This window comes from Linepithema humile, chromosome 5 (genome assembly GCF_040581485.1).
Source record: "Linepithema humile isolate Giens D197 chromosome 5, Lhum_UNIL_v1.0, whole genome shotgun sequence".
In the NCBI taxonomy this organism is placed as follows: domain Eukaryota; kingdom Metazoa; phylum Arthropoda; class Insecta; order Hymenoptera; family Formicidae; genus Linepithema; species Linepithema humile.
This window is the reverse complement of record NC_090132.1, coordinates 7,027,258-7,054,442: the sequence shown is the minus strand read 5'-3', so window position 1 is coordinate 7,054,442 and position 27,185 is coordinate 7,027,258. Positions and strand designations below refer to the sequence as shown.

Genomic DNA, 27,185 nt, shown 5'->3' with positions numbered 1-27,185 from the left:
AAACAGCGCATTACCATGCTGTTATCACAGTAGTTTCGTACAGTACTTGAAGTATTTGATATAAACTCAGTACGAGTTCATACCAAAACCATTCAATATATTGAGATCTGACAGTTGTCAACACGCTAACGATTCGCAACGACGTGAAATGTCGGCCGCCTCGTTACACGAGGCTCACGGTATAAACGAACGATAAGTGTTTAACGTCGTGTCAAGTGCATCAGGAATGACGACGAACGTATCCTCGCTTCTTCACCCGAGAATGGGTGCGCGCCGCCTATTACACGCTTGTTTGACTATCGGGGCTGAAAACGGATTGGGAGGGAAAACAGATTAAGTGGAGAAATAGGGTTTGCACGGATGCAGATAATTGAGTGTGAGCCACGGCGATTTGTCAGGAAAATTACTGCTCGCTCGATGAATGGAAGCCCTAATTTCTCGTATACTCAGAAAGCACGGAACACAGCGGATATTCACGTGCGAGAAACAACCCGGAATTAATTAAAACTGACATTTGATAACGTAATTCAACATTTTATGCTGCCGATTTCTCTCGAACTTCGCGGCTCAAGAATATCTCAATTCTCGTCGCGTAAACTTGCAATTTCCGCATTGAGCATTTTATGAATAGAACAAATAGCATTTTTGCTAATGTAATTTTTATCTGCGCGAAACTAATCAAGAAAGGATCTTTACATCTACTCGCTGTCTTCGAACTTTATTCAATTCGAACGGTAAGTTATGTATCTTTGTAATTAATTTTTCATAATTATCTTCGTAAGCGCTAACTTTCCGATGAAGCTCGATACCACAAACTCGCCGAAACTTCGCCTGCCGATGGCAAATTCTTCATGCTCCGTGTAAGATCCCATGAAACCACGTATGCGTCGATCGATGTTAGCAAGGCGCAAGGTCGTCCTCGAGAGCAAGTGTGACTATCGACTCGCGTAAAACGAGCGAAAAGTACCTCCCTTAAAACTGGGCGTAGCAGAAGGAAATGTCGCGCGCGATCCGCTCGGTTGAGCGGCACGGTGGAATCTCGCGTAATTTCGTTAAGTCACGTGTAATTTCCGCCGGACATTAATACGCGGAGCGGCCGATTTTCGCAGGTGTACGCGACGAATACGAATATCGCATCAGCATAATAAACACCGTTGCAAACGCGACGCGCGCATTTCTGACGTCCCCGCTCTCACAGGGAACATGAATTTCCGCAAATGTGCACACGCGACATTGATCTGTAGTCGCAGAATCCATTACCCGCAAATATGCCAGTCCATAATTCACGAATTACTCCCATGTGATAAATATCAATTCGCGTGATTAACCACGATTAATATGCCGCGCGAGAATAATCCTCGAATTACAAACGAGTCATCCAATTTTTTCCCAGATCTATTGAACGATAAAGTATTAATGCTCACGCATTAGCCACTTCACTTATATATTTCTATAAAATTTCAATTTAAGAATTACTTATAGAATTTTATTTCTAACAATAATGTCAAATATTCAAAAGCCGCAGAAAAACAATAAACGTCCACTCGTCTCAACATTTTAATTAGAGAAAGATGACTTGTGGATTCGAAGGATCTTTTATTAAAATGCGATTTCACGAAAGTGGGGCGGCACTCTATGAGTCGTTAATTTTAAACGAGGCTCATTTGGTTCGTGCCTAAAATTATTCTCATCGCGTTGCCGTTTTTTTCACCTCGCAAGCATTTTTCTTGTGTCCCATTATTATCGGAGAATAAACACGATAGAGAATTGAGATCTCGAAGGTCAGATATAATTTCGATATGATAATGCAGCCGACTCCCATCGGAATGAGAATCTGGGTAACCCCGTGAGCTGACACGAGATTAATCTTGGTCTTCGGAGCTATGTAATATGCGTTTGCGCCTTTGTAGGCACGTGATAATTCAACACGTCCCGCGCATACCTGAACGATCCTTACGCAAGCACCGTAACGATTGCGGTTGTGTATGTGCAAAACGAGCCTCGTAATTGGATCACATTATCCGTCCGTATCATCTGCTAACGTGCGGCGGACTTATCAACTTGTCGAAATTATCGACGCGAACATTATCGGGTACGTGACAGCGGAGTGTCAGAAAAATGAGATGGACACGAAAATAGGATTTTAGGGGTTGAATATATTAAACGGAGGACAGTTAGTAATTCAACAAATTACTGGGAAAGAGGAATAATTTTTGGAAGAATAGCACAGTTAGCATCGGCATAACGAGACCCTTCATCAAATAAATTACTTAAACGACAAAAGTAATGGCGTTTTTATTTAAAAGTAGAAAGGAGATAAAGCCAAGTCGTTAGTTTTGGCTAGTTTTAGCAAATTGCGTGCCATTAATTCTAAACGCTCCTTCCAGGTGCGTTATAAATTATTTCAGAGCAAATTTCCTTTTCAATCAGTTTAAGCGAGATAATAGCACTCGTAATAGCACAATAATCATTTTGAGATAAATATTTAAAAAAAAGCTCACTTTAATCCAACTGGTATTCTTTAGTTTACAAATTAAACGAAGAAACGATTAAATTTTTACAAAGACAACTCTCTACTGAAAAGACTTTTTATTTAAAAGCACATCTTAATATAAGCAGATTAAATTTTAAACAGTCAAAACTGTAGTTAAAGTAATCGTATGATACAGCTGATACGTTGATTATAAGTGCAATAGCTCTCTTTTATATACATTATACTCTACGACAGACAAATAGTAACTGAGCCAGAACCGTGTTATTCGCCTTTCTACAAGCACTTTGGAAGTTCACAGATGTGTACGTTGCTATGCATTATCCTAAGATGCGCAAGAAACAGGCGGTGCAGCTCCCTCACGCTGATCTGACAATGTACACCCGTTGTGCAACGATGCACGATATCTAACTACAGCGGATCTATTATGACTATGGCCGGCCTTCCTCTCATTATTCAAAAGTTCGCCCTATCGCCGCCCTATTGTGAACTGACAATTATTACGAGGCACATTGTCTCGAGAACGCGATTGTCTTCACTCGCTGCCTCTCTCTCCCTTTCCCCCCCCCCCCTCTCTCCTTCACTCTCTCTCTCTACGTTTCTCATCCTCGAAAAGAAATCGAACGATCGGATAGCGAGTGCACGTTATTCTCGTCCTTGTCTTCGGATGAAAAATGCACGCGCCGCACAAAATGCATCCTCTCGATGCAGGAAATTCAGTCGGACACATCACGTTGTTAAAAGTGCGCGAAGAAATACGGGCGACCGTGAAAAAGCGCCGAGGGACGACTTAGCTCGCGTTTATACACTTTGCGCCGTCCTGTGCACTATGTTATGGCGATATGCGCTCTATTGTGTAAAGCAGCTACTGAATAAGTTAGTTCGGACAGCTCGCCACGTCGCGCTAAGTAAATTGAACCATCGTGCCGGCGGTGAATGGATTTAAATTTTGCAGCAAATTGACTCGCTAATACGTGCTCGCGTGTTTCCCTAATTACCGCTTTTAATGTTACGTTGGGAAGTATAATAGAGAACGAAAGTATTGTAACATCGTTATATACGAATGTTAACGTTACATAACATTATAAATAATAACACAAACGAGAGATCTTTATGCTCGGCAGTCCCGCTCCGATAAAAAGACTCGAAAATCAAACTGGCGCTTTGAAGAGAGATGTACGAAACATCGCGGGAGGCGCTCAAAGGTTACATATTTGGCTTCAAAATTCGAAATATTGCAAGTACGCGACGCATCTGGCGAAAATACGACCTTTCGAGTATGCAGCCTGCGAGTGAGCGGTGGAAATGCTACGTCAAGGTAAGATACAAGCATAAACTCAGCTCACGAAGCTGAATAAATAGTCTAAGAGTCGAGGGCGATATAAATGGTGTGCTTGCTGAGATATAAGTCTTTCTGGTTTACGGATTTGGATAAATATTCAACGCTCATATTTTAATTTATTTTTCCTCAAAAGGCGAGATGCGTTGCGTTCCAGTTAGAAAATTAAAACGTGTCGACGAATATATGAAATCGTGTCAATTTGAATCGTGTATGCTCAGTAAATGATAGAATATAAAAAAAAAATATGTTCACGACGGAAGTGTGAAGGCACATTTTTATCGCGCTTTTTATTATCCATTTAACGTGATTCTCGTATTTTTTTCTGCTTTACGCTGATATAAACGGCACGTGAAACGCGTACACGATTGTTTATTAGTGCGTGCATCCGCAAAAATATTTCCTTAACTAATGTTTCACAAATGAAACGCATAACAAATTGTTTTTGTACTGTTTTTTTACTTACACTTTTTAGCAAATATGTTGTCATGTTGGTTAGAATGCATTTAACTTCGTTATTATTCATCAACGGGAGCAAAAATAAATTCAAAATAAAATATATAGATACTTTTTTTTTGCGGTTACAGATTTCTCGATCATTCTAAGCACATTCGAAAATTTTTGAAAAAGTCGACTCTCGCATCCGTGCACAGCACAATCGCAATTCTTTCACTATGATTTTCCGCGAGCAAAAATGTTCGAGAAACATGTCCGGGCACTTTTGCAAGATGGAATTCACGCGGCGCTATTCCCGTGACCGCAATAAATTCAAATAGCTGCTGAGAGACCCTATTCTCCCACTAGTCTCCGGGAAAGAGAGAGGATGCTGGGATACCTTGTACTATCGCCGCGCATGGCACACACACAACTCTCTCAAATTCCAAAACCGCATTTATCCAAGAATAAATCCAGGCAAACGAGGGCGCATCGTCATGGGGAATACGTAATTTCGTGCATGGCGGAATTTTACACGTGGCACACTCATCGAGCCGTCCACGTGTGATCACCGAGGCACAAAACACGTCAATATAGACATACAAACCGTGGATAAATAATAATATTCCTTGTACTTATTAGCAAAAGATAAAAAAAAATCAATTCAAAATTTCTCAAAGAATTCGAGAAATAAAAGAAACGCAAGAGCAATCTATTTGCAAATTTACTCTAGAATAGTTCTCTTTAGGATAATCGCCGAGGATTTGCCAGCTAGTGCGCATTGGAATACACGTTGCATAAAACAATCGCAAGGACTGGCGAATATTTACATCGGTAAGCCTTGAAGAGACCACACATCGGCTCGGCTGTCAGGTGGACTGACAAGTATCGCACACTATCGGCCACAACTCGCCGTCGAGCGGCGTGAATATTTCACGAGAGAGTCATGAAAGTAACCGACCACACACGGAACTTCGAAGCGTGTACAGCTTTGAGCTTCATCGAACCGTGCGTCAGCGCAAAATTATGCATCGCAAAGCCTAAAAGTACGAACAGAATGTAGATTCGATATTGATGCGGACCGTATCGGTATGAATGAAATATTCCATCACGTAACATACGCTATTTACACGTACATGCAGGAAGGAAGTTGCATGTATAACTTTATCTCGTAATCATTATGGAAATTTCAATATTTTTCAATAACGTCCGAGCATATTAATATATGGAATTAAATTTTAATGTAACATTAAATATCTAATTATCTGAATTATGATCTGCTTCAACGATTCGATCATTAATTAACAAAACGTCTTTAATCGTAAATATTTGTGATGATTATTACATTACATTATCTATTATTTTAATCAGCGTGTGAGTGAAAAGTTTGCATTTATTATGCATCCTTTTCTATAGCTAAAATACACCATTAATCACGGAGTGTTTTCCGTTTCTTGTATTCTGAACCGATATGACGTAGATGGAAACCAGGGAGAAACCTGAAAGGTTATCCTGGTGTTTTTCGCGCGTTTACCATTTCTCTTCAGTGCCATTATCTGCATACATTTTAAAGTTAAAATTACGTAGCCACATCCATTTTACGACACTGTTGTTTGGTGCATGTTTGCACCCCGTGTATTTTACATTCACAAATTGTGGGTCAAGAGAATACACGCCCCGTGTATGAAAATAATTATATTATACGATGTAACATAATTACAATTTTAAAATAAATGCAGAGTCTGTTATTGATAAATATAAACAATCAATAGAAAAATTGAATAAAATTAGTAGAATAAATTGATAATTATTAATTGCGGACTCAGTCTTCTATTATAATAAATTAGCTGAAACACTGTATGAAATATTTGCAGTCTATTTTTGTTTTATTTTTACGATATAAACATTTTAAAAGATTCTCGAGGTATTGTTTTGCTGTTCCAATTTATATGTATAATACTTTACTCTGATAAAATAATAAAATCTAAAACCACTCACCTCAAATTATTTGGGAAATATTACAGAAAAAAAGAAGAAAAGAAAAAAAAGTATACCTAAAAAAGTTTCAAGTGTTTTTCTCTTTTCTCCTGTGTTTCTTCCTTTTCCCTCTTTCTGCAATCCCCAATAACTGTCTGTTTCCCAAATAACTTGAAGTAAATGTTTGGCTAATATTATTCTGCCATGGTAAAATATACTATAAACTGATACAATAAAGCAATACTCGGAGAACTTTCCAGAATGTTTATGTTACAAATATAAATTAAAAGTAGATAGCAAATGTTTTCACATAATATATATCAATTAATTTATATAATAGATAAATATCCACGCAATTAATGATTATTAATTATATGTATTTCTTCGGTTCTATTTCCAATTTTACTTTAATCTTTTCTAGCCTATTTATTTATTAATATCGATATGAACAAACTATCTGCATTCATTTTAGAGTTAAAACTACGATTGTATTGTATAATTTACAATTATTATTTACAATTATATCTATGCACGAAGCGTTCTCTCACTGTGCAGATGTAATACAAACGCACTACAAGCGGCAGTATCAAAAGTGGATGTGGCTATGTAATTGCAACTCTAAAATGAATGCAGATAGTGGTACTAAACGAGGATCGGTAAACGTTCTACAAAAAACGTTAGACTAGCCGCTCTTGTGTTTCTTTTTGGCTTTTATTTATACCGCGTCGGTTCGACACGCAAAATACGAACGTTCCGTGATTAATCGGGTATTTTATCCGTAGAGAGTATAACACGTGCGAATTTTTCTCACAAATACCGATTAAAATAATTAGTGTTTATTACTAATCAGTGTTTTACTAAGTAAAATTTGTTGCATTTTTGATTTTTATACATCAGCTTTAAAAAAGATTATTGCGCACGAATAAATGACGAAAATGATCAAGAAGTAGCTATTATAACAGAGTTATAATATAAATAGTTATTCGGGTATTATTATTCATTCGATATTATATTTTATAGCTTTTATATATTGTAAAAAAATATGATTTTTTTTGCTAAAATCGATAATTAATATTACTTAGTTGCATGTATAAACAGAGTGTTCCAATCATATCATCTGTTAAGCGGATTTCCGATATTTGGAGACTAAAATCTTTATAGTAAAATGTCGAAATACGATAGTTTTTAAAGGTATTTAAACTTGATCAATTAGATTGTCAAAAATCCACGTGCTCAAACACGTCTGATTGATTTTTATATTCTTACCATATGAGAAACTTTAAAAATTTGTTATTAGTAAGTGTTATCTGTGACATCACATATATTTTACATTATTTTGAAATCTATTCTCTTAATAATATTAAAACAAATTGGAGTGACTTACCGGCACGATGTGCAGCAGTAAAGTTATGCACAATTTGATCTGTAACATACAATGTAAATCTAAATTATAGCAGTGTTTAAAATAATTATTTGAGAAATAATTATTGCGCATATTAAATTTCTACTCATCTTTTATGCAAATATCTAATCAAAGAATTATATATTTATATCTAATAATCATGAATATTAAAAATTGCAAATAGAAACTTGCACATAGAAAAATTGCACATAGGAACTTTGAAATATTCACAATAAAAGATTTACAATTTTTAATATTTATGGTTATCAGATATAAATATATAATTCTTTTCTTAGATACTTGCATAAAAAAGATGAGTAAAAGTTTAATATGCGCAATAATTATTTCTCAAATAATTATTTCCAACACTGCTATAATTTGAATGTTACAGATCAATTTGTGCATAACTCCGCTGCTGCGTATCGTGCCGATAAATCACTCCAATTTGTTTTATTTTAATATCCACTAACAAATAGAATAGATTTAAAAATAATGTAAAATATATGAGGTGTCTCAGACTAACCGTATTAATAGCAGATTTCTGAGGTTTTTCATAACGTAAGATTATAAAAATCAATATGCGACGTGCTTAAGCATGTAAATTTTTGATTAAATTTAAACTGTCCATCTAAAAACTATTGTAGTCTCCACAACAATTTTTGTCTCTGAATGACTTCGGGAATCTATTAACGGGTAATACGTTTCGTTTGAGACTCTCTGTATGTATCAGAGATACAATACTAGAAATGAAACGCAGTCATAAAACTGTGATTGGATATTGAATATCCGAATAAGCAAATTTGTTTTTAGCTATGCTAACGTGTTTCTTCTTTAGTACTGAACTTCTATCACTAGTTCTATCATATTTATGAAAGTAGTTTTGTTGTACATTTGAAAGTTTTCTAGATCAATATAAATGCCTTATATTCGATATAATCATTCCTGCGTTGTTATGCTTCGTCGCTTTATTATGTTTCACTTTATGTATCGCCATAAAGAATAAGAAAAATACAATAAAAACTGTGCTGTTAATTATACAATTATGAGTCATAAGTATTCCCCATTGTATCGCTATTCAATATTTTGATTGATTTTCGGAAACGTTTCGGGAGTTTCGATAGATTTGTATGATATTAAATGTTTGCCTTACGTATACGCGTTACAACTTTAATATAAAATTTATTTCTCGTAGATAGTTAGAAATACAAGCCAAAGATTCGATAATGAGGCAGCAAATCGATTGGAAGAAAATGCTTTTTACTGATGATTGCTCGCCCAACAGCGCCGCAATCCATTCATTTACGTAACCGCGTTAACACAATTTCTGTGGGCTGCCCGTGAATAATCAATACTTTGCGAGACTATCTTTAATAAAGAAGGAGTTAAAAATACAAGTACCAGCCACACTATATCAGCTACCGCGCGTTACTGTAATCTTGCGACGACGAATAAAACAACGTTCAGAAATATTGGTTTCCATAAAATTCGAGGTTCAACCAAAAGATTTCAGAATTACCTGCGCTTAATTTGCTTGCGCTTGATCCATTTTCTACTAGAATGTGAGATTTGAAGAATTTTTTATCCCCTATACTTTGCTAATAATCTTTCTATCCACTAAACGTATACACATATTATCGAGGAATTTTTACATTCCTCTAAATTTTTGTTTTGAGAATTTGATGCATTTTTAGGTCAAAGCAATTTTCAACTAGGAACACAAACCTATGCAAATGGCAAAAAATACCTTCGAATAAATGGAGGAAATTTTGCGTAATAGAAAAATATGTTGCAACCATAAATTCAGCGATGAAAATGAAACGCTGCCATTAAATGCTAGTAATTAAGTTCATTTGCATATTACGAAGATTTACGATAAAAATTACAAAAAAAAAAGAAGTATGATTGGCGGTGCAAAAACGTTTCGTTGCATAAATTTGCATTTGTAATCTTTACGATTCGAGTGTGTTCACGGCGAGAATGGACGACTGATGCAATGAAAAGACGTACCTGCTTGAAGCCGCGATACATGACTCGAATCTCCTGGCGGGAGAACTTGGTCTGTCGCAAAAGCTCCTCTATCGGCACCGGCCTAGTGGTCTGCTGCCTTGCTCGCGTGTTTTCGAACTCGAAGAACGCCTCTTCCGGTCCCGGCGAGTCCGGCGGCGTCGCCATGACCTTTAATTCTGCCGCCGCCTAAAATTGTCGAAAGCTGCTCACACGACAAGGCTGCCTCTTCTGCCTTCCTCTCTGCTTCCGGTTCCTTTCGATATACGGTGTAATGCCGCGGAGTCACACCATCGTCGATACCATCTTCGTCATCGTGCGTCTCATTGTGCGCTTCTCCGTTTAGCGATCGTTTCGCTGCATTTCGCGCTCTTTCTCTTGCTCTTGCGTCTGTCAAAACGCAAAATTCTCTCTTTCTTTCTCTCTTTTCCTTTTTCTCTTTCTCAAACGAGTGCTACAAAATATTTTCCACGTGATTCCGCCGCTCGGGCAAACAAACCGTTTCGCGCGCAATGCGTTCAGTTAATAACGACTGTATAATGCAAAGCGCGATATTTTTAACGTTCTAATTATGTGACGCGTTATTGATTATGTCAATATTCCTTCCGATCGGGTAATTAGTTCCGTCTTTACAACTGAATGGACATTGCAGCGTGTGTGTGTGCGTGTGTGTGTGTGTGTGCAGGGAAACGCAAACGCACGAAAATTCCACCGTGCAACGGTATGTTAGTTAATTAACGTTTGCAACGCAAATAAGCATTCGCACGAAAGATTCCTTTCTGTATAGTAATACCTCATCTTTACATTAAAATTCATTCTACAGCTGTTTTTAAAACGGATAATGTAATATGATAAAAAAATTCATCGACAAATTGCTATCAAATTATATATCCAATCAATATTTATAACACTTAAATGTTGTCTTAATTGCGTTCAACACAGTTCAATTTAGAAGCCACGGCTTCAGAAGTTATTTGAATGAATTATTTGCAAGAGAAGTCAACATTTGCTGAATTCTAAGAACTCCACATCCGAGTATTCAAGTTTATTGTAATAGTCTGCAACAATTCACTTGCGATATTTGTATTTACATCATATGATTTCTTGGGGCTTGGCATAAGTCCCACGTGAAAGGAAGATATCGCGAATAAAAGTGGACTCGCGGGGGAGGGCGAGTCTGATATATGCGCGGCCCGAGTGCTTCAAGTTCTTCGCGATCCTAGGATAAACCCGTTCCCGTTTGATAGCGTGGCGTGCATACGCGCTATTAATCACTATTAGCAAGACACGGACATAAGCTGAAGCTGCGTTTTAAGATCTAGATTTCGGGGTCACTCTCTGTGAAGATCGTAAAAATAGCTTGGTATAAGACGAGTAATATTGCTCGCATAAAAATCGATGGTTTGAAATTCGCAAAAGGTTACCGTGCCAAAACTTCGGGATCGATTCGAGGCGCGGTCACTACGAAACTTATTGATAAAGATCAGAGACATAATTTTTCTAACATTAAAAGGCTAGTACAAAAATTATTCAATATAAAAGCTTACTAGGCTCCTTTCTTAAAATTAAAGAAATAAAAAGAAAAGATAATGGAAAGAAATGAAAAATTGTCACGTCTATTAACTTTAATTGTCAAGTCAGACTTAGCAAACGGTTTTTTCAATTTAACGTTACGTTTAATTATTTGATATGATTTAAATAAAATATGATAAAATATGACATAAGACCAAAAGTGCAAAGTAATGCAGTCAGCGATTTGAATAAAAGTACGCGGGGACCAACAGTGTGCCTCTTTCCGTAAAGAATATAATAATACCGCTAACGAAACCACTTCTCGAGGTTTGCGGTGCAATAACTTTTCTACGCGCAACGCTGTGTTTATCAATGTTAGCAGATGCGGATATACGGAAAATGTTAAGGATTAATGTCAAAATATTTATATCACGATTGTTGCGTAAATATAATAGTGCGATATGAGGTCAATAGGCATATTACAAGGTGTATAAATAAGCTCATCGTCGGATCGGCTTAATGGCGCGGAAAGAATTACGATAGTAAATTATCTAAATTAGCATTTTAGAAAAATGTTAAAAAAATGTCAAAGCAATACGTTACATCAAAAGTAATGTCATTCACAAATCTTTCAATTTGTCTATTATGCCGCGACATTTTTTGTTTTAATTATTTCAACACATTATATGATTCCTATGTGTATGTTTTGCATCATTTTCCTTTATTAATAATTAACTAAGTGATGTTTATCTCACTGTAAATACGTAAACTTTGTCACTGTTTGAATAACTGTGTAAATAATTATTTATTTATAAAAATGAAGTAAATTGATATTTCAATAAAATGACTAAATGTTTCTTATTGAAAAATTAAAATATAAGAGAAGATTGCACATCATTAAAGCTGCAATAGACTGAGCTTCATGCAAATAAATAATTTTTCCTTACATTTTTGTGTGTACGATTATTGTAACGTAAAAATCTCTTGTATACTCAAAGCTAAACATAGCTATTATATAAATATTACGTTAATGAGCATGCAAATATGTGTTGTGAAACATGATATGTGTTGTGAAACATAATATGTATTGTGAAACATGATGTTATTCTAGAGAAATTGCTCAATAATAATAATTTTTTATAATAATCTTCATAAGACATAATTTAACATTCATCTATCACTAAATTCTTTTTTCACGTACTAAACGAACTGGCAATAATATCATAAATATCTCGTCTCGAGTGCTAAAGCTCTATATAAGATAAAGATTGCATATTTAAAGTTTCATTAGAGAAAAAAATTCACCTGTTAACGGAGACGTGATTCACGACACAATACCGAGATCGACGATAAGGAATCGCGGTGAGGATGACTTCTTATCGCGCGGCGATTAACGACGGAGCGCAAGCAGGCAGGCAGGCAAAAGGGGTGGAAACGCGCGTTTCGGACGCGCGTATAACCCTATCGCGGATCTCCCGTTTGGTTCGTGCGAGAGGATCGCGGCAACGGTCGTCCCGGGAACGAGAGGCAGCGGCTCGCACGCGGCTGCATCAGCGGCGGCGGCGGCGACGGCGGCGGTGGCGGCTATCGTCGACTCGAGCAGGTGGATCACTCGGCGACGCGGTTGATGACCCTCCCACTATCGTGCGGGGAGACAGCGCGGCGACGAGACACGAGGACGTCAACTCACCGATCTCCATAACATGATCCCGTCGCGCTTCGTATCGTCGCGCCGGCCACTAACATCGACGCGGATCAATCATTATCCGGGGAGATAGAAATAAAACGAGAGGGAGAGAAAAAGAGAAAGGTGCGGTTGCGAGAGAAAGCGGGTGCGGTTGATTTTCCGAAATCTCGTAAAGCACTGCCGGTCCGCCCGTTGAAAATTCTACGGGCGCAATTCCAACTACAAACACAATCCGTACAGATACGCGACCGGCGGTACACTGATTGCCCGGATAGAACGCGGCTGGACGGCGCCTTCACTGGTTGGCCGGACGCCGAGGCGGCGGCGCATCGAACCACCGCGGCTGAGTGCCGTCGATCGCTTTGATGCGCCGGCGGAACTACCCTTAAACCGTTTCAAGGGTGCAGCACGTGTGAGAGTGATTATGGGAGGTATTGCATAGAGCGCAATGTGTTTGGTCTTTGTACGAAAATCGTAAAACGGAAATAAATAAATACGTGTGTCTCTTTACTATCTTCACGTTAATAAACGTGATGTATGTGTATAATACAACTTTTGATACAGAAGATACAACTCTGCGAATTAACGCATTTAATTCTGTCACGCAAATATGACGTAATCATAGTATAGCGTGACGGAAAACACTTTCAAGTCTGATACTACTATAAGTGGAAAATTTCTCGTTAATCAAGATTCGAGAAAGTTTTACACATGTAAATTAAGATAAATACATGGCAGCGGAAAAATAAGTTAGATTAGCCATTATGATAGACATTATCTAAATAACTGCATTTATAAAAAATAAATTTTAATTTTAGAAATGTTATAGCTTAATAATTAATTTAGATATTTGTACATCAAAATTTCAAAAATTGTAAACTGACATGAAGTTAATAATTTTTCAACGATCTATAATTTTTCCGTATTTTGCGTAGCATGAAGAGATCTATATTTTTTAATAATTGTATGTAGCAATATAATGTTAAATATAATATAATTGAACGCAATCCACGAATATAACAAATGAAAAAGTAGTGGTAATATCAGTACTTTATGTAATTATTTAAATGTAATAATTCAGTTCACTCACCAGTGTTGCATCCTTTAAAAGCGTGTTCAATTGTACTATCACTAGCACAATTGAGTATTGACGCTAACGTGTATATCGCACATTGATTCTAATGTAATTGAAGCAGAAATAAGAATTATTTTGTGTGTTTACAGCATTAAAATCTTTTCTCATTCAAATTCTAACCTATTTCAATCCACAATTCGACTGCCAGATCACCAATTGACAAAACACCGTAAATCGCAAATATTCGCGATGAATAATACATTCTGATAATCATTCGTCACTTTAATCAGTATCCCCAAATAAAATTAACACTAATTATGTAAGAATTAATACTAAATAATACGGATAAAATTAATACACGATTAATTGCAAAGCGTTCATATTCTGTGCTTTGAACCGTTGCACCCTGCCGGCCAAAAGAAATAATTCAACATAATGCCAATTGTCGATCACTGCGCGCTATCTTATCAACTGCGGATCACTGCGCGGTATCTTAACAACTGTGTCGGTCAACATTAGTTGCGTTTAGTGCTACCAGTGGGCTACCACTGTGTGTAAATGTGTTAGTGTATATGGTTAGTATATATGTGTATGTATGACCGCATGTGTGAGCTCAGGTCCGTGGGTTTGCTAAGCCCAAATGACTGTGCGGTTCAATCATCCTTGCGGAAATACAAATTTATGACGCTTGAATAATAGTGTCGACACATTTACGTGACTATGATTTGACTCTAGCGTCAGAGAAAAAAAAATTGAATTTATAAATTCACGAAGTTTTTAAATAAAATAGTTAGAAAATTTAAACTAAATTAAATACTTTTATTGTACGGTACGTTCTGAAAGTTACTGAAGTAACAAGAGACGATATAATATTAGGTCTGTTTTTTATAGCTGAACTGGCTGCACTAGTTCAGAGTTTATTTTTCTCTTTCCAATGTGAAGAGAAAAAGATAAACTCTGAACTAGTACAGCCAGTTCAACTATAAAGAACAGACTTATTGTATTATACATGCTGATATCATTTACTTATTTATTTTCTCTCTCCCTCTTTTTCATATCTCTCTATGTATCTCTCTCTTTTCCGTAACTTCTATAGCGCAATATCGCACTCATGAGATGGCACTGAATGCAATATATGCAAAAAGTACATTGTGCGCTTATAGAACCTTCCACTCTATCTAATCCTCTTTGGTTAAGGGTTGAGTTGTCAAGTTGTTGCTCGGGCATTGGGTCAGGTTAGGATCAGTTTACATATGATAATGACAAGAAAATGGATTTAGAATTATTGGAAAGTAAATTCTGTGGCACAATGCTGGGCGTCTTGGTCGGCGATTGCCTTGGAAGCACATACGAGGGCCAAGACACTCTATCAAATCGCGAGAAAATGATTTTTCAACAATTTCTCGATAAAATGGAGAGAAGCTGTCTCGCAGGTTAGGATGTGAAATTTTAATCATTTATTTAGCATTGTTTTTTTCTGATTTGTTATTCTGATTTGTTAAAAATTTCACGGATTTGATGTAACAATTTTAATCAAGATTTAATGTCATTTTGGACTGTCTTTCGAGATTCATGTATTCACAGATTCAATATGTTTACAATATCTGTGTTGATAATAATGCAGATTACATCAAAAGTATCACAATATTTTTAATGACTTAAAAAAATTCTAATAATTTTTTCATCTATATTTACATTCTGCATTTTAATTTGCTTAATAAAATAAATTACAAGGCCTCTTTTAATTATGTATATGGATGTGTGTATAGAGCTTATCCTGAAGTATACAGATGACTCGGCAATGACAAAATCTTTAGCCCAGTCGTTAATTAAGAAACGTGATGTAGATCTTGTTGATATAGCAAAACGATTTGTGAAAAGTTATGATCAAGAGCCAAATCGTGGTTACGGGACTGGTGCTATAAATGTTAGTATTATACTAATGCTAGCATTAATTATAATCGATTTTTACTATAAAACAGTAAAATATATTAAAATTGCAGCTATGCAATATGCATATAAATTTAAAATTTTGATGCATACAGGTACTTCAAAAATTACGCGAGGAAAAAACAGATATAAAAAAACCAGCAAAAGAATTATTTGATGGTTCAGGTTCTTATGGTAATGGTGGCGCAATGAGAATCGCTCCTATGTCATTATTTTTTTACAACAATTATGATAAACTTTTACATTATGTCAGAGAAGTAACACAGATTACACATTCGCATAAGCTGGGGATAAATGGTGCTATTTTACAAGTAACACTGCAAATCAATTTTTCTTAATAAAGGAATACTTGTACTTAATATATCTATATTAATAGATATCTATCACAAAATCTGTTGTTATCACAGGCTATAGCAATTCAACAAAGTCTCCGCTTAAATCCCACTGAAGAATTAAATGTTTCTAATTTTCTTGACGACCTCATAGACAAAATGGATAAAATTGAAGTTGATGAAAGGTATGTTTTATCATAATGTGTCTTATCTTAATGTATTATATCAAGGCTTGAACACTAATGTTAACACTGATATATGAATGTTAGTCAGCCGTACAAGGAAAAACTAGATATAATAAAGACCCTACTTTCTGAGGACGGTGATGGTCCTGATGATGAAAAGGTAGTTCAGAAACTAGGTACTAACATCACGGCTGTAGAATCTGTTCCCACTGCAATTTTTTGCTTTCTAAGAGCACAAAGACCTATTAAAGGGATAAAAACTGATAATCCCTGTAGAAGAGCTATTCAATATGCTGTAAGTTGTAAATTCCATGGTGGAATCTATCATGATAGAATAATTTTGCAGTAGAAATATATTTAAAAGTATCTCTGCTTCATTATTCTAATCTCCACTTTTTATTACAAATTTATAGATTACATTGGGGGGCGATACAGATACAATTGCTAGTATGACCGGCGCAATATCAGGTGCTTTCTATAGCAATCGCAAGATCGATGAACTAAATATCTGGAATTTTTGCGAAGGAGAAAAACGGTTTCGAAAATTGGCTAAACAGTTGCTTGATATAGCAACGTCCAACGATTTAAATAAATGAATAATATATATCAAAAAATAAAAAGTGGGCAGATTTTATTAAAATTAATTAAATTAAGCGTTTATTTATAATTATTATGTATATTTGATGAGCACCAATATTGATTAATAACAACTCTGTTAATGCAGAAGACTGTGCCTAGTGTTGTTTGTATATATTTTATTTACATTACGCCTCTTTATAAGCTCCATTGGACAACAATTTACTATTTTGGCGATATATTTTTTACTAATTATAAATATTAAGTAATAACTACACACACACACGCGCAGGCTGTTACATGTATTTTGCTATCTTCATATTTTAGATTCGTTTACGATGTTAAACATATTTTATTTCTAATACAGGAAGAATTAAAAGTTATTTGGTAACTGTGTTATTTGGGAACGAATTTGTATGACTAGTGTTGATAATTTTTCTAATATTATTAGTCATTTGCTACGATGTTAGGCTTGCATTAATATAATCGCGCTTTATTAGACTTATAATAAAAATAGAAAATATTAACGTAAATTTTGTATAAACAAGAATATAAATAGAATACATCTGAAACAATGTTCTTTCTGTTCTTTGAAACAATTTCCTATTGTTTCTTAATAATCACAGAGATTTTAAATATTTAGCATGGGTGATCAGTTCGTATTCTATTGAAGCACACAGTGAAAGAGTTCAGATTCATTTATATATTAATATTCAACTAAAAAATAATAATTGTAAATGGCAACGATACACGCGCGTATATAAAAAACCGTCTTTGATATAAAATTATAAAAATTGGCTAATTGTTTATGTATATAAAACAATTGTTCCTTCCATATTTTAATGTATATTTAACAATGAATTTAATTTTCAAAAACATTTTTTTAATCTAAAGTATTGAATTTATAATTTAATAATTAACGTGAATACACATATATTTGAATAATTCAAAAATGTAGAGCTTTTTATGAATAACAAAGATAAAATTTTTTTAAATTAATTGGAAGTATTAAAGTGAATAAAAGTTCAGCAACTCTCGAGCTGATTTGCAAGATAATATTGTCTATTCTAAAACATTATTCCCCCCCTCCCCTCGTTTTTACACGGACCAGCCATGGTTCTTGTGCTACAAATCATGAATTTAAAGATTATATACTCTAAATAGCAATTATGAACACAACAGCAATTATAAAGATATTGTGATAACATGCAACGCAGCACATATTTGCAATAACGCAGAATTTCATACAACATTTTCTCGTACTCTTCGCAAGATTTACTTAGAATTTTTGAAAAAGATAAAAAAATTATAGAAAGAATTATAGAAAAGATATGCTAATTTTGGATTATATGTCAATAATTGCCAATTGTTGACATAATTGATATTCGTATAAATAAAATATTTTCTTCGTTTTCAGATTGTTATTGAAATCTTGAAAAATCTCGTTTTTCTTTCTTGTAAAATAAAAAAATTTGTTTTCTCATAAAAATTAAAATTGCAAATTTATCCGCAGTATGTAGCAAAGGGCTATCAAAGTAGATCTTGCGCGAAGTTACAAGCGAGAAGATAAAATATATTTCCTAAAGTAACAAAACGTGTGTAAACGACAAAATATTTTTATGATATTAATGGAAGTGGCACGTAACAACAAAGTTTTAAATTTTCTCAGTAGAAAAATTCCACGAGAATTAACATACGTGCAATCGCTGTCTGCCTAAAATAGTATCTTATTAATAAAAATCCGCCAGAGATCTTTAAATCCGCCTCTAAAAACATTACAAAACGTTTCTTTTGATTCAGTCTCTATTTCGTTCTTTGAAAAATATCGCCTTAATATATTATTTACGCGATTTTCAATACTTGTAGTTGATGCAATCGCGTAATATTCTTAACAACACTCGAATATTCATAGGAATCTGATTTGTGTCTTTTCGTGTCAATCAAAGAAACAATGTTATAACATTAGTAAGGAATATGTTTATGAAATAAAATAATTATTTGAGTTAATTATTTGACTACCCGAGAAAAAATGGTATAATATCGTCAAATGTAAATATATATAATTAGTATATTATAAAAGATCTGATAACATATGATATAATCATATAAAATTACATATGTTATCATATAAAATTATATATCAGATCTTTTCATAACTAATTATATATATTTACATCTGACCAATTATACCATTTTTTTCGGGTATTGTAAAAGAACTTTACTTTAATTCGGGTATTGTAAAGATTTCCCAGTCCAAAATTTACAGACTACTTTAATTATGCAATTATACTAAGAATAAACTTTCTAAAAAATTTAAATTTAGTTGCCAGATAACGTGTAAATATCTAAATGTTGTTTTGTAATTTTTTTAAATTATAAAATGTTTGATAAGCATGTCGCTTTCAATTAGATTATTTCGTATCTCGATTCCTAGAGTTAAGTTGCAATCGAAAAGACAAAAAAGACAATGCAACATTTTTCTCGGTGGGAGATTTAAATTTTGCGAGCAGTGCCAAGAGCAGCGATACTTAATCAAATATGTGAGCTAAAATTTCTATAAGACAACTTCCGATTTCAGAGCAAACTCTTTGGCTTCTAGTAGCACATTCCTTCCTTCTATTTTTCCGGTTATCTTGTCGCTCCGTTTTGCCCGGCCTGAACATACTGCAGTCTTCATCCACATAGCAATGTGTCCCAATTCTGGGTGTTTTAGATAAGCTGAACGGTGGAACAATTGCAGTATCTCGAAACTGCGAATTTAAGAAAATAATTTTCAATTGTTTTATCTTTACCTATAAAAAAATGCGCACTATTTTAGATTGTGAAATGAAAGAATTTATAGTATTTGAAATAATTAATTTTAAAGTTTAAAATAAAGTTAAATATGTCGAACTACATAGTAATAAAATTATTTAACCATTTTAATGTACAATCGAACAATTTTATCTTTTCGTATTTCAAATGCTCTGACAGATGAGATAAAAAAAAATTAACGTGCATGCTTACGTTATCGTTTTTCGAGCTTTCGGGATGCCCGAGTATTTTGCTGATGATGTGAACACACTCCTCATTGGTCAGTATACCACTCGCCATAGGGCCGTTGATAAATTCTTCATCGTCCATTAAAAGATACCTTACGCTGTAGCAAATATCGTCTGAGAGCACAGCTCTCTTGTTAGCCGGCAGAGGCTCGATACCTTGTCTTCTACACTCCGCTTTGGCCCACCTGTCCAACGCGGAGAAGAGGTTGCACTCGCTTTCGAGATTTAATGTATCACGCCGCGCCAAATCGGCGACTTCTTGGACGCTAAGTTCATCAAACCGTTCTTGACGCAGCACCGTCTCCGGATTCGCGTCTATCACAAACAGGCATTTGTGTAAAAGATTGGTACACACGCCAGCTGCAATGTAAACAAAAATATCGATAAATTTCAAAGTTTGAGAAATTAAACGATTGAACCGATTACAAATTTTTTTTTTAATTTTATAAGAAGAATGATGTATACCTATTTCGTCGGCGTCGTTTTCGGGCAGTGATGGTGCCGACGGCGAGTTCGGCGATCTGTCGTAGCTGGATTGTTCACTGCCTCTCCGATCGTTCGCATAGAGTCCGAGGTTTTGATAAATCTCGAGCACATTCGATGGTGTTAGATGCTTCTCCAAATATGCTGCAGCTGATCGCGCGAGCTCGGAACAAAGATACTGATGGGCCACGTCAAGAGTAGCTCTGGCTGTGGACACCGTTACAAAATTGACGGGTTCGTCGTGAAGGTATCTGTACAACAAGAAGAGCAAACCATTAAAAACAAAAACAGTAATTGAAAAATTATTACGCGCATCGCGGTTTTTAAATCATTATTATTTCATGGCATGAAATATCTGAAAATGTAATTATCTTTTCTATTCTATGAAATATGAAATATTTAAATGGCAAACTAATTTCTGGCTATCTCTCTCTACAGTGATATAATAATATAATTCTATAATATTTTTGTCTAAGAGAGAATTATACAGAGAAACGTCTGATATCGTATTAATATTTTTGAACGTTTATAATTTTTTATTTTACATCTTTGTGAATTCTATATTTTTAAAAGATAAAGAGAAATTTGTATTTTTGCAAAAAATAATTTTTACCTGAGAAAATGATCGAACGCCCGCTTGTCAACGTGTTGTAATCGCAGCAAGGGTGGCGAATCCGTCTGAGGTGGTGCAAGTGGACCCGTAAGCATTGCCCGAAACCATTCCGATCTTTTGGCTAGTTGTTCTCGCTCGACGCGATATGTCCAGGAATCGCCAGGTAATCCAACCTGTATATTCCATCATTTATCACAATTATAACACATTTTTATCCTTCAGTGTATACAATTTTAGTAAATAATTTTAAGCCACTCAACAAAAGAGCGTGTTAAATTCATGCTGAAAATTCAAATTGCTGAATATTAAAAAAAAGATGTCTAACGCATTAAAGCATACCTGAAGTATTACCATATTGTGGCAATCTGCGACTTGCAGATTGCTTTCGGGTGCCATAAGAGGAACTTGAGACATGTCTGCTTGGAAATCTTTAGAAGACACCTTTGTGATCAACGGCGAGATCAGAATTTTGGAGAAAATCCTCTTGCGTAGTCCTCCAGATTTGTCGCGTCGCTTCTCAGAGCAGTCACGTGAGCATCGTGAATTGTTGCCTGTATAAATTTCATTTGGATGTCAGGAACCACGCAAAATTGCAGCGTAAAAAAAAATTATTATTTAGAAATCTTCGTAAAGTAGGACTGTTGGATGGAACAATGCAACTTGAGCAAAAATTTCTGTCTTATTAATGAAACCCTGCTGTGTAACACGATGCAATGCTACGCTTGTACTGCATTGCAAATTTTTAGAATATCCTTTATCTATACTTGTAAGCAGCAGCATTATTTTCTTTTTTATAAAATATTGATTTTTACGATGGCGCTGTCCGTGCTTCGTGGAATTACTATCGCACGGCGCCAACAATTTTCATCATTTTATCGATTATTAACGTTTACTTTACATCGACTGCTATGTACACATTACAAGAGGCATAGTATCTAATTCATACATGGGTTTGGCAGTGTTTGTAAAAGATAGGACTTCACTGCAGTTACTTATTGATTTTTTAATGATGAAGATAGCACAACATATGTGGATATTTCTGAGTAATACGAAATAACAGAGAAAAAATTCGCAAGACGTTAAAAAAAGGGAGAAGAAGAATACGATATTTATCTAGGAAGTCCTCAGGGTTGATTATGAAAGTTCAACATGTACAGATAAAATTGCTGTGTGCAATTTCGACGGTAAACAAGTTTATCACTTTTGTGCAAAAGGGGATTCATTAATAAACTTATAATCACATTAAGAAATATAAAATATTAAATATTAATAAAAAATAAACTTTTACGGATTGTAAATATTATACGACGAACACATAAAACCTGTCTCCAGGATTTTTTAAGTTGGACACATTAGTTTGATTTTAGATAATAGAAGAATTGGGATGATTGTTTTAAACAATTTTTAAATGATTAATTTTGTACTTCATGTTAAATATATAAATTTTTTTGGCACATCGAAAATACACACATACTTGTATTAAAAAATATTTTACACTCCAACGTTATATCAGCGCGTTTGGTGACATTCGTAAAATATGGAATCGAAGATACAAAGTATTAATTTTAAAAACAATTATAGTAACTAATATCTTTCAAGAGAAAACGTATCATATAAAATGATATTGACATTTAATACGACGGTCACCGCAAACATGAGGGAGATGCCACTTTATTGACAAAACAGGGAGGACTGTTTGATAGCAACTGTGTATATGTCCAACCGATTATAACTCTCTAAGCTTGGCAACGTGTCTATAAATCACATAGGTATCACTGTTTTATATTATACAAACTAAATTCGCAAATTTAAATTTTACAAATTTGTCATTATCGATTAATAAACTTGTTTCTTCTATATTTTTTCTTTTCCTTTAATTTATATTCGGAGTATAGTTTTTCGTTTTTTTTTTAATTATCATTGCTATTACTATTGTTAAGTACAATTTATTTCCAAGCAGCCCTCAATTTTTCATACACATTATGAACGCTTTAAAACGCTTTGTTATTTGCAAATTTTTATCTTCTCGAAAATAATAATTTTTCTACACAATTTCTATACAATTATAATATTTCTTTTTCACACGTAATTATTTCGTGAAATTAAGAAAAACAACTAAAACGTATATGTCACATTCACCAGAAAAATTTTATTTATTGCTGATGAATAAAAAAGAATTTATCGCAAACAGTCACGGAACAGCCGCGGAACAACCCTTCCGGAGCGAGAAGTCACGACCGACTACTAACAGATTCATCAGTTTTATACTTCTGCTATGAATGACTCAGATTTTCTTCAGAGGAAGCGGTTAACTATATAACTGTGCTTGCCTTTCATCAACTGCATCGATTGTTTACAAACGTGACAAATAGAAGGGACCACTGTAAAAACGCCAGAGATTGCTCATGCTATACTGTGAGAAGGGCCTTATCGATACTTCGAAGCTGTAGGCTGTAGGGATTGAGGAACGAAAACAAAGTCTGTTTATTGTGCTCCGAACTCGAGCCGGGTGTCGAAGAATGCAATATTGATAGCGCGACATCGCCGAAGTATTCAAAGCTTCCTGGCAATAAAGCAAGGATTGCTATCAATACATTTTTTATTCTATTTCCGATAAGAAGAATTTTTTTTAAGGACATAAAAGAGGCCTTAGGTCAAATATTGCATATTATTTACTTGCAAATAAGCGTGATAATCAATATCGTAAATATGAGCCTAGTGCAATTATTTCAATATTAATTTTTATGATAAATTTTACGAAGAAATCTGTAAAACTGATTTTGCAAAAGTCTTTGTATAATATTTTTTCCCGAAATTTTTTTATTATCTAATATTTATTGAATTGTTTTTTAAAATTATTTATTTCGAACAATAATAAGTTTTTTTCTCTATTATCTGTTAGAGTTAGATAAAGCTCTGAATTAATCTTTTTTTTTGTATGATTAATATTGATGCATATGTACAAGGCTGGCGCGTATGTCATTGCGCGCGACAATGCAATTGTAAGAACAACCGCGCTCTTTTGTCGTCTTATCGCGTTCACAGATTTCCGGTAGGACAATTCCGAAGTCATTGCGAAGAACACGGATACACACTGATCATCCGCGGAATCAAAGGTGTTAATCGTCGAACGGCTGAAACGTCGTGTATCGAATGAATAATTGCCGTGTGCTAACCGATCGTAATCGGCTAGTCTCTTTGACAACGCAAGATACAGGAAGGCACTAATGATATTCAAGACAGTCGTGAATGAGTCCGTTTGAAAAGTTGCAATTTCAAGGTCATTATAGCTTGTGTTGCTAAAATATAATATGTACTATTGTCGTCCAAATTGACGCTAACATTCACCCCATTGAGACGCAAATTTTTTTTCGTGTACAGGAAATACAATAAGAATCGTAAGATGATATCTGATAAAAAATGTTGGAACAAATGCACATGCAAAGAAAAAAATATCTGGAAAATATACCTATATTAGCACAATATGTTGCAATAAACAAAGTATTAAATAAATATTGATTATAATAGCATGTAAAAATGAATACAGTGAAATGACTTGTGTAACAATGACTTGTGTCCCAAATTTTGACAGAAAAAAATAATATAAATTTGTAATATCTAAAAGTATTAGAACAAATATATGAGTCATTGCATTCTTACTATTGCATTAATGCAAATATTTCAGATGGTATCAATAAAAAGTCATATTTTGTAGATCACATTACATATCGCACATGACACACTTCACAGTGCGTTAGCAGTAATTTATGACAAAATGCGGCATCAGTATGTGCCCCATTATTAACCATCGCGTCGCGAGGAGAATTTCAATGTACGCGTGTGTTTATAGCTGAGGAGTGGCTCGTTGAGACGATCATCGCGGGAACTCGTACACGTTATTGATTGTGCGAATAACTGCGTTAAATACTGCGTGAGGGAAAATCGTATTATGTGTTCAATCTTAAAATGCTAATATAAAAATAAAAAGGTCATTAAAATAACGATTTAACGATTAATAAGCGGAGATTGATTTCTTTTGATATATGTTATCTTGTATATATTCCATATCTCGTATCATAACATAACGTAGTAATGTAGTAGTGCGATAGGATCAACTTACAATCAAAATACCAACGCCGATAATTTTTGCAACATCAGACAAAATGTTATATGGCTCGAAAACAAAACTATGTAATCGAAACATTCGGCAAATAGGCTTTTCTGCACTCTTACATATTTATTACACATTTATTCAGGCAAATGTAAATTTAATTTGAATATATTAATTGCAAAGTGTGTAAGAGTAGTTATAATACAATTAGTTTAAATGCTGTATGCACGATATTGAATGCAATATATGATTTTAACACGACTGCATTCTTGTTTTATAGTTACATAGTGTAACGCTTGCGGAATTCGCAAATGAATCACGGTTTTGCTAAAATTAGAGCTACGAAAGAGCTCGTGCAGGCGCGGGTGCCGAATGTCAAGGGAAATAAAGCAGAATGATTTGAAAACTATTTTTAAGTAAAAGGAGAATAAATAGGTCTCAAAGGAAATGAATGAAGCACAATGTATCGCGATGCACGTTTTTTTTTAATATTCGAGGAAATTTTTTTGTTTTGTAACGGAAATACGTAGCTGCAGGCTGAACGAATGTAATCGAATTTAGTGCAACTAGAATGGCACAGGGTTAACACGAGCTGACTGTTATGTGAGTAATTAACTTCAACGAGTATCCGCACGGCCTTTTAATCCAATTGAAATTAATGCTTTTATTCCAGACGTGCCCGCATTTCAGCGAGATGCATTAAGATCGCGATGGGAAAAAAGATGGCCAAAAATTGGCTGCTATTCTTGGCTCGACACTACCGTGCTAACGTTCTCTTACTTTGCCGATATTTTCGGTTGCCAAATAACAAAAAAAAAAGATAGAAAAGCATGACAATTATATTATCTCTATTTATAAAACCTTCAAAACACTTTTATTTTATTAGAAAAATAATGATTTATGTTTTTAATTATTTCTGAAGATAATAAATAACAAAAATACTTCCAAGAATTATGTATCAAAATGTAAGATGTAGATGTTTACTATTACTTACAGTTTTAACATGTAATAATTACAGTAAACTGGAAATCTTGGAATATGAAATGAAGCGTGAATAGCCAGAGAAGAAACAGTTAATTACACTTTAGCGGTAATGTTGGCCGCTTGCGGCAATTATACGTTCAACACAATCATTGGGGTTCGCCAATTGATTCAATCGAACAGAAGATGCCGAAGATCTCCCTTCGCCCGCATTCATACAATTGCAAACCCCTTCTTGAACGAATGTAAAATCAAAAATGATTACCATCTTTTAGAAGGGTTCATTATTATTACGATAAATGCATTGTGTGGACTAAACTATTTTTATTTATGATTTACATGCCATACGCTCTTTAAATTCCGAAAATACCGTTCTACTCTGTGTACACATGTCTTAAATCCTTGGTCCGATATTTTGCCTATTTTCGTTCGTTAAGCTCTGATAGTTTTGATAGTAAGTGTAATCGATCTACTGACACATAAAAATAAGAGATACAAAATCAGGACGATCACGTTATTACATGCACCGTTACAATTACGTATCGCATATATTCTAAATCTTTGATCTAACTTTTTGCTCCCTTATGTAGCTCTTACACTGCTCTCTTACGTCAAGCTCTAGTAATTTCGATAGTAAATGTAATCAGAATACCTGTGCAGCCTGTGTAAAGAAATGAGACACGAAATAAAAAAGACAAGCAGACAATCATGAAAAAACGGCTAATTAAAATGAGATGAATTCTCGTGACAAGGCCTTAAGTCGATGATAAATTACTCGAATCGATTTTGCAAAAAATGGGAATCGACTTCCCCACATGTTCTATATTTCTTTTGATAATAATATATACACGATGTTTCAGAATTGGGAAAACCCTGAATTGAAATGATTTTAAATCGATTTATCTTTGTTGTGAGAATTTTATCTTTTCATTATTAACATTAATTTATTATAAATTCCTGTATCGCGGAATTCTCATTGCAATTGCAACAA

At 34.6% G+C, this 27,185-nt stretch overlaps 3 protein-coding genes and 1 long non-coding RNA gene across 15 annotated transcripts in view; 2 read left to right on the top strand and 2 right to left on the bottom strand.

Moving 5' to 3' along the window:
- LOC105677282 (A-type potassium channel modulatory protein KCNIP1) overlaps window positions 1–14,594 on the bottom strand; it is a 52,277-nt gene extending 37,683 nt beyond the window's left edge. For 4 of the 8 annotated variants that reach the window (XM_012375797.2, XM_012375800.2, XM_012375804.2 and 1 more), the window contains exons 1-2: window positions 12,466–13,593; window positions 9,652–10,038 (exon numbers count right to left, since the gene is read on the bottom strand). In XM_012375797.2, the coding sequence (XP_012231220.1) occupies window positions 9,652–9,816 (165 nt within the window). In that variant the 5' untranslated portion in view covers window positions 9,817–10,038; window positions 12,466–13,593. Of the gene's footprint in view, window positions 1–9,651; window positions 10,103–12,465; window positions 13,601–13,937 lie in introns of those variants that run through there. The other 4 variants (XM_012375802.2, XM_067356318.1, XM_012375799.2 and 1 more) reach the window with 4 other exon arrangements.
- A 516-nt stretch (window positions 14,595–15,110) lies between these two features.
- Window positions 15,111–17,115, top strand: LOC105677278 (ADP-ribosylhydrolase ARH3-like). Its single transcript, XM_012375791.2, has 6 exons — window positions 15,111–15,355; window positions 15,692–15,849; window positions 15,968–16,183; window positions 16,280–16,389; window positions 16,474–16,684; window positions 16,803–17,115. The coding sequence occupies exons 1-6, from the start codon at window positions 15,193–15,195 to the stop codon at window positions 16,983–16,985; spliced, it is 1,041 nt and encodes a 346-aa protein (XP_012231214.1). The 5' UTR covers window positions 15,111–15,192; the 3' UTR covers window positions 16,986–17,115.
- axed (axundead) overlaps window positions 16,763–27,185 on the bottom strand; it is a 32,292-nt gene continuing 21,869 nt past the window's right edge. For 4 of the 5 annotated variants that reach the window (XM_067356307.1, XM_067356306.1, XM_067356305.1 and 1 more), the window contains 5 exons: window positions 21,442–21,653; window positions 21,103–21,275; window positions 20,472–20,740; window positions 19,972–20,366; window positions 16,763–19,715 (listed from right to left, as the gene is read on the bottom strand). In XM_067356307.1, coding sequence (XP_067212408.1) covers window positions 19,494–19,715; window positions 19,972–20,366; window positions 20,472–20,740; window positions 21,103–21,275; window positions 21,442–21,516 — 1,134 coding nt within the window. In that variant the 5' untranslated portion in view covers window positions 21,517–21,653 and the 3' untranslated portion in view covers window positions 16,763–19,493. The remainder of the gene's footprint in view (window positions 19,716–19,971; window positions 20,367–20,471; window positions 20,741–21,102; window positions 21,276–21,441; window positions 21,654–27,185) is intronic. The other variant, XM_067356304.1, reaches the window with a different exon arrangement.
- On the top strand, window positions 22,937–24,603 carry LOC137000244 (uncharacterized). The gene is made up of 2 exons (XR_010890527.1): window positions 22,937–24,382; window positions 24,484–24,603. It is a non-coding gene; the product is annotated as an uncharacterized lncRNA (long non-coding RNA).

Bases quoted from the DNA above. Each gene is read 5' to 3' on its own strand.
- LOC105677278 (XM_012375791.2), top strand. From the start codon at position 15,193: ATGGATTTAGAATTATTGGAAAGTAAATTCTGTGGCACAATGCTGGGC. The intron at 16,184-16,279 runs GTAACACTGCAA...TTGTTATCACAG, and splicing joins TAAATGGTGCTATTTTACAA to GCTATAGCAATTCAACAAAG. The intron at 16,390-16,473 runs GTATGTTTTATC...TATGAATGTTAG, and splicing joins AAAATTGAAGTTGATGAAAG to TCAGCCGTACAAGGAAAAAC.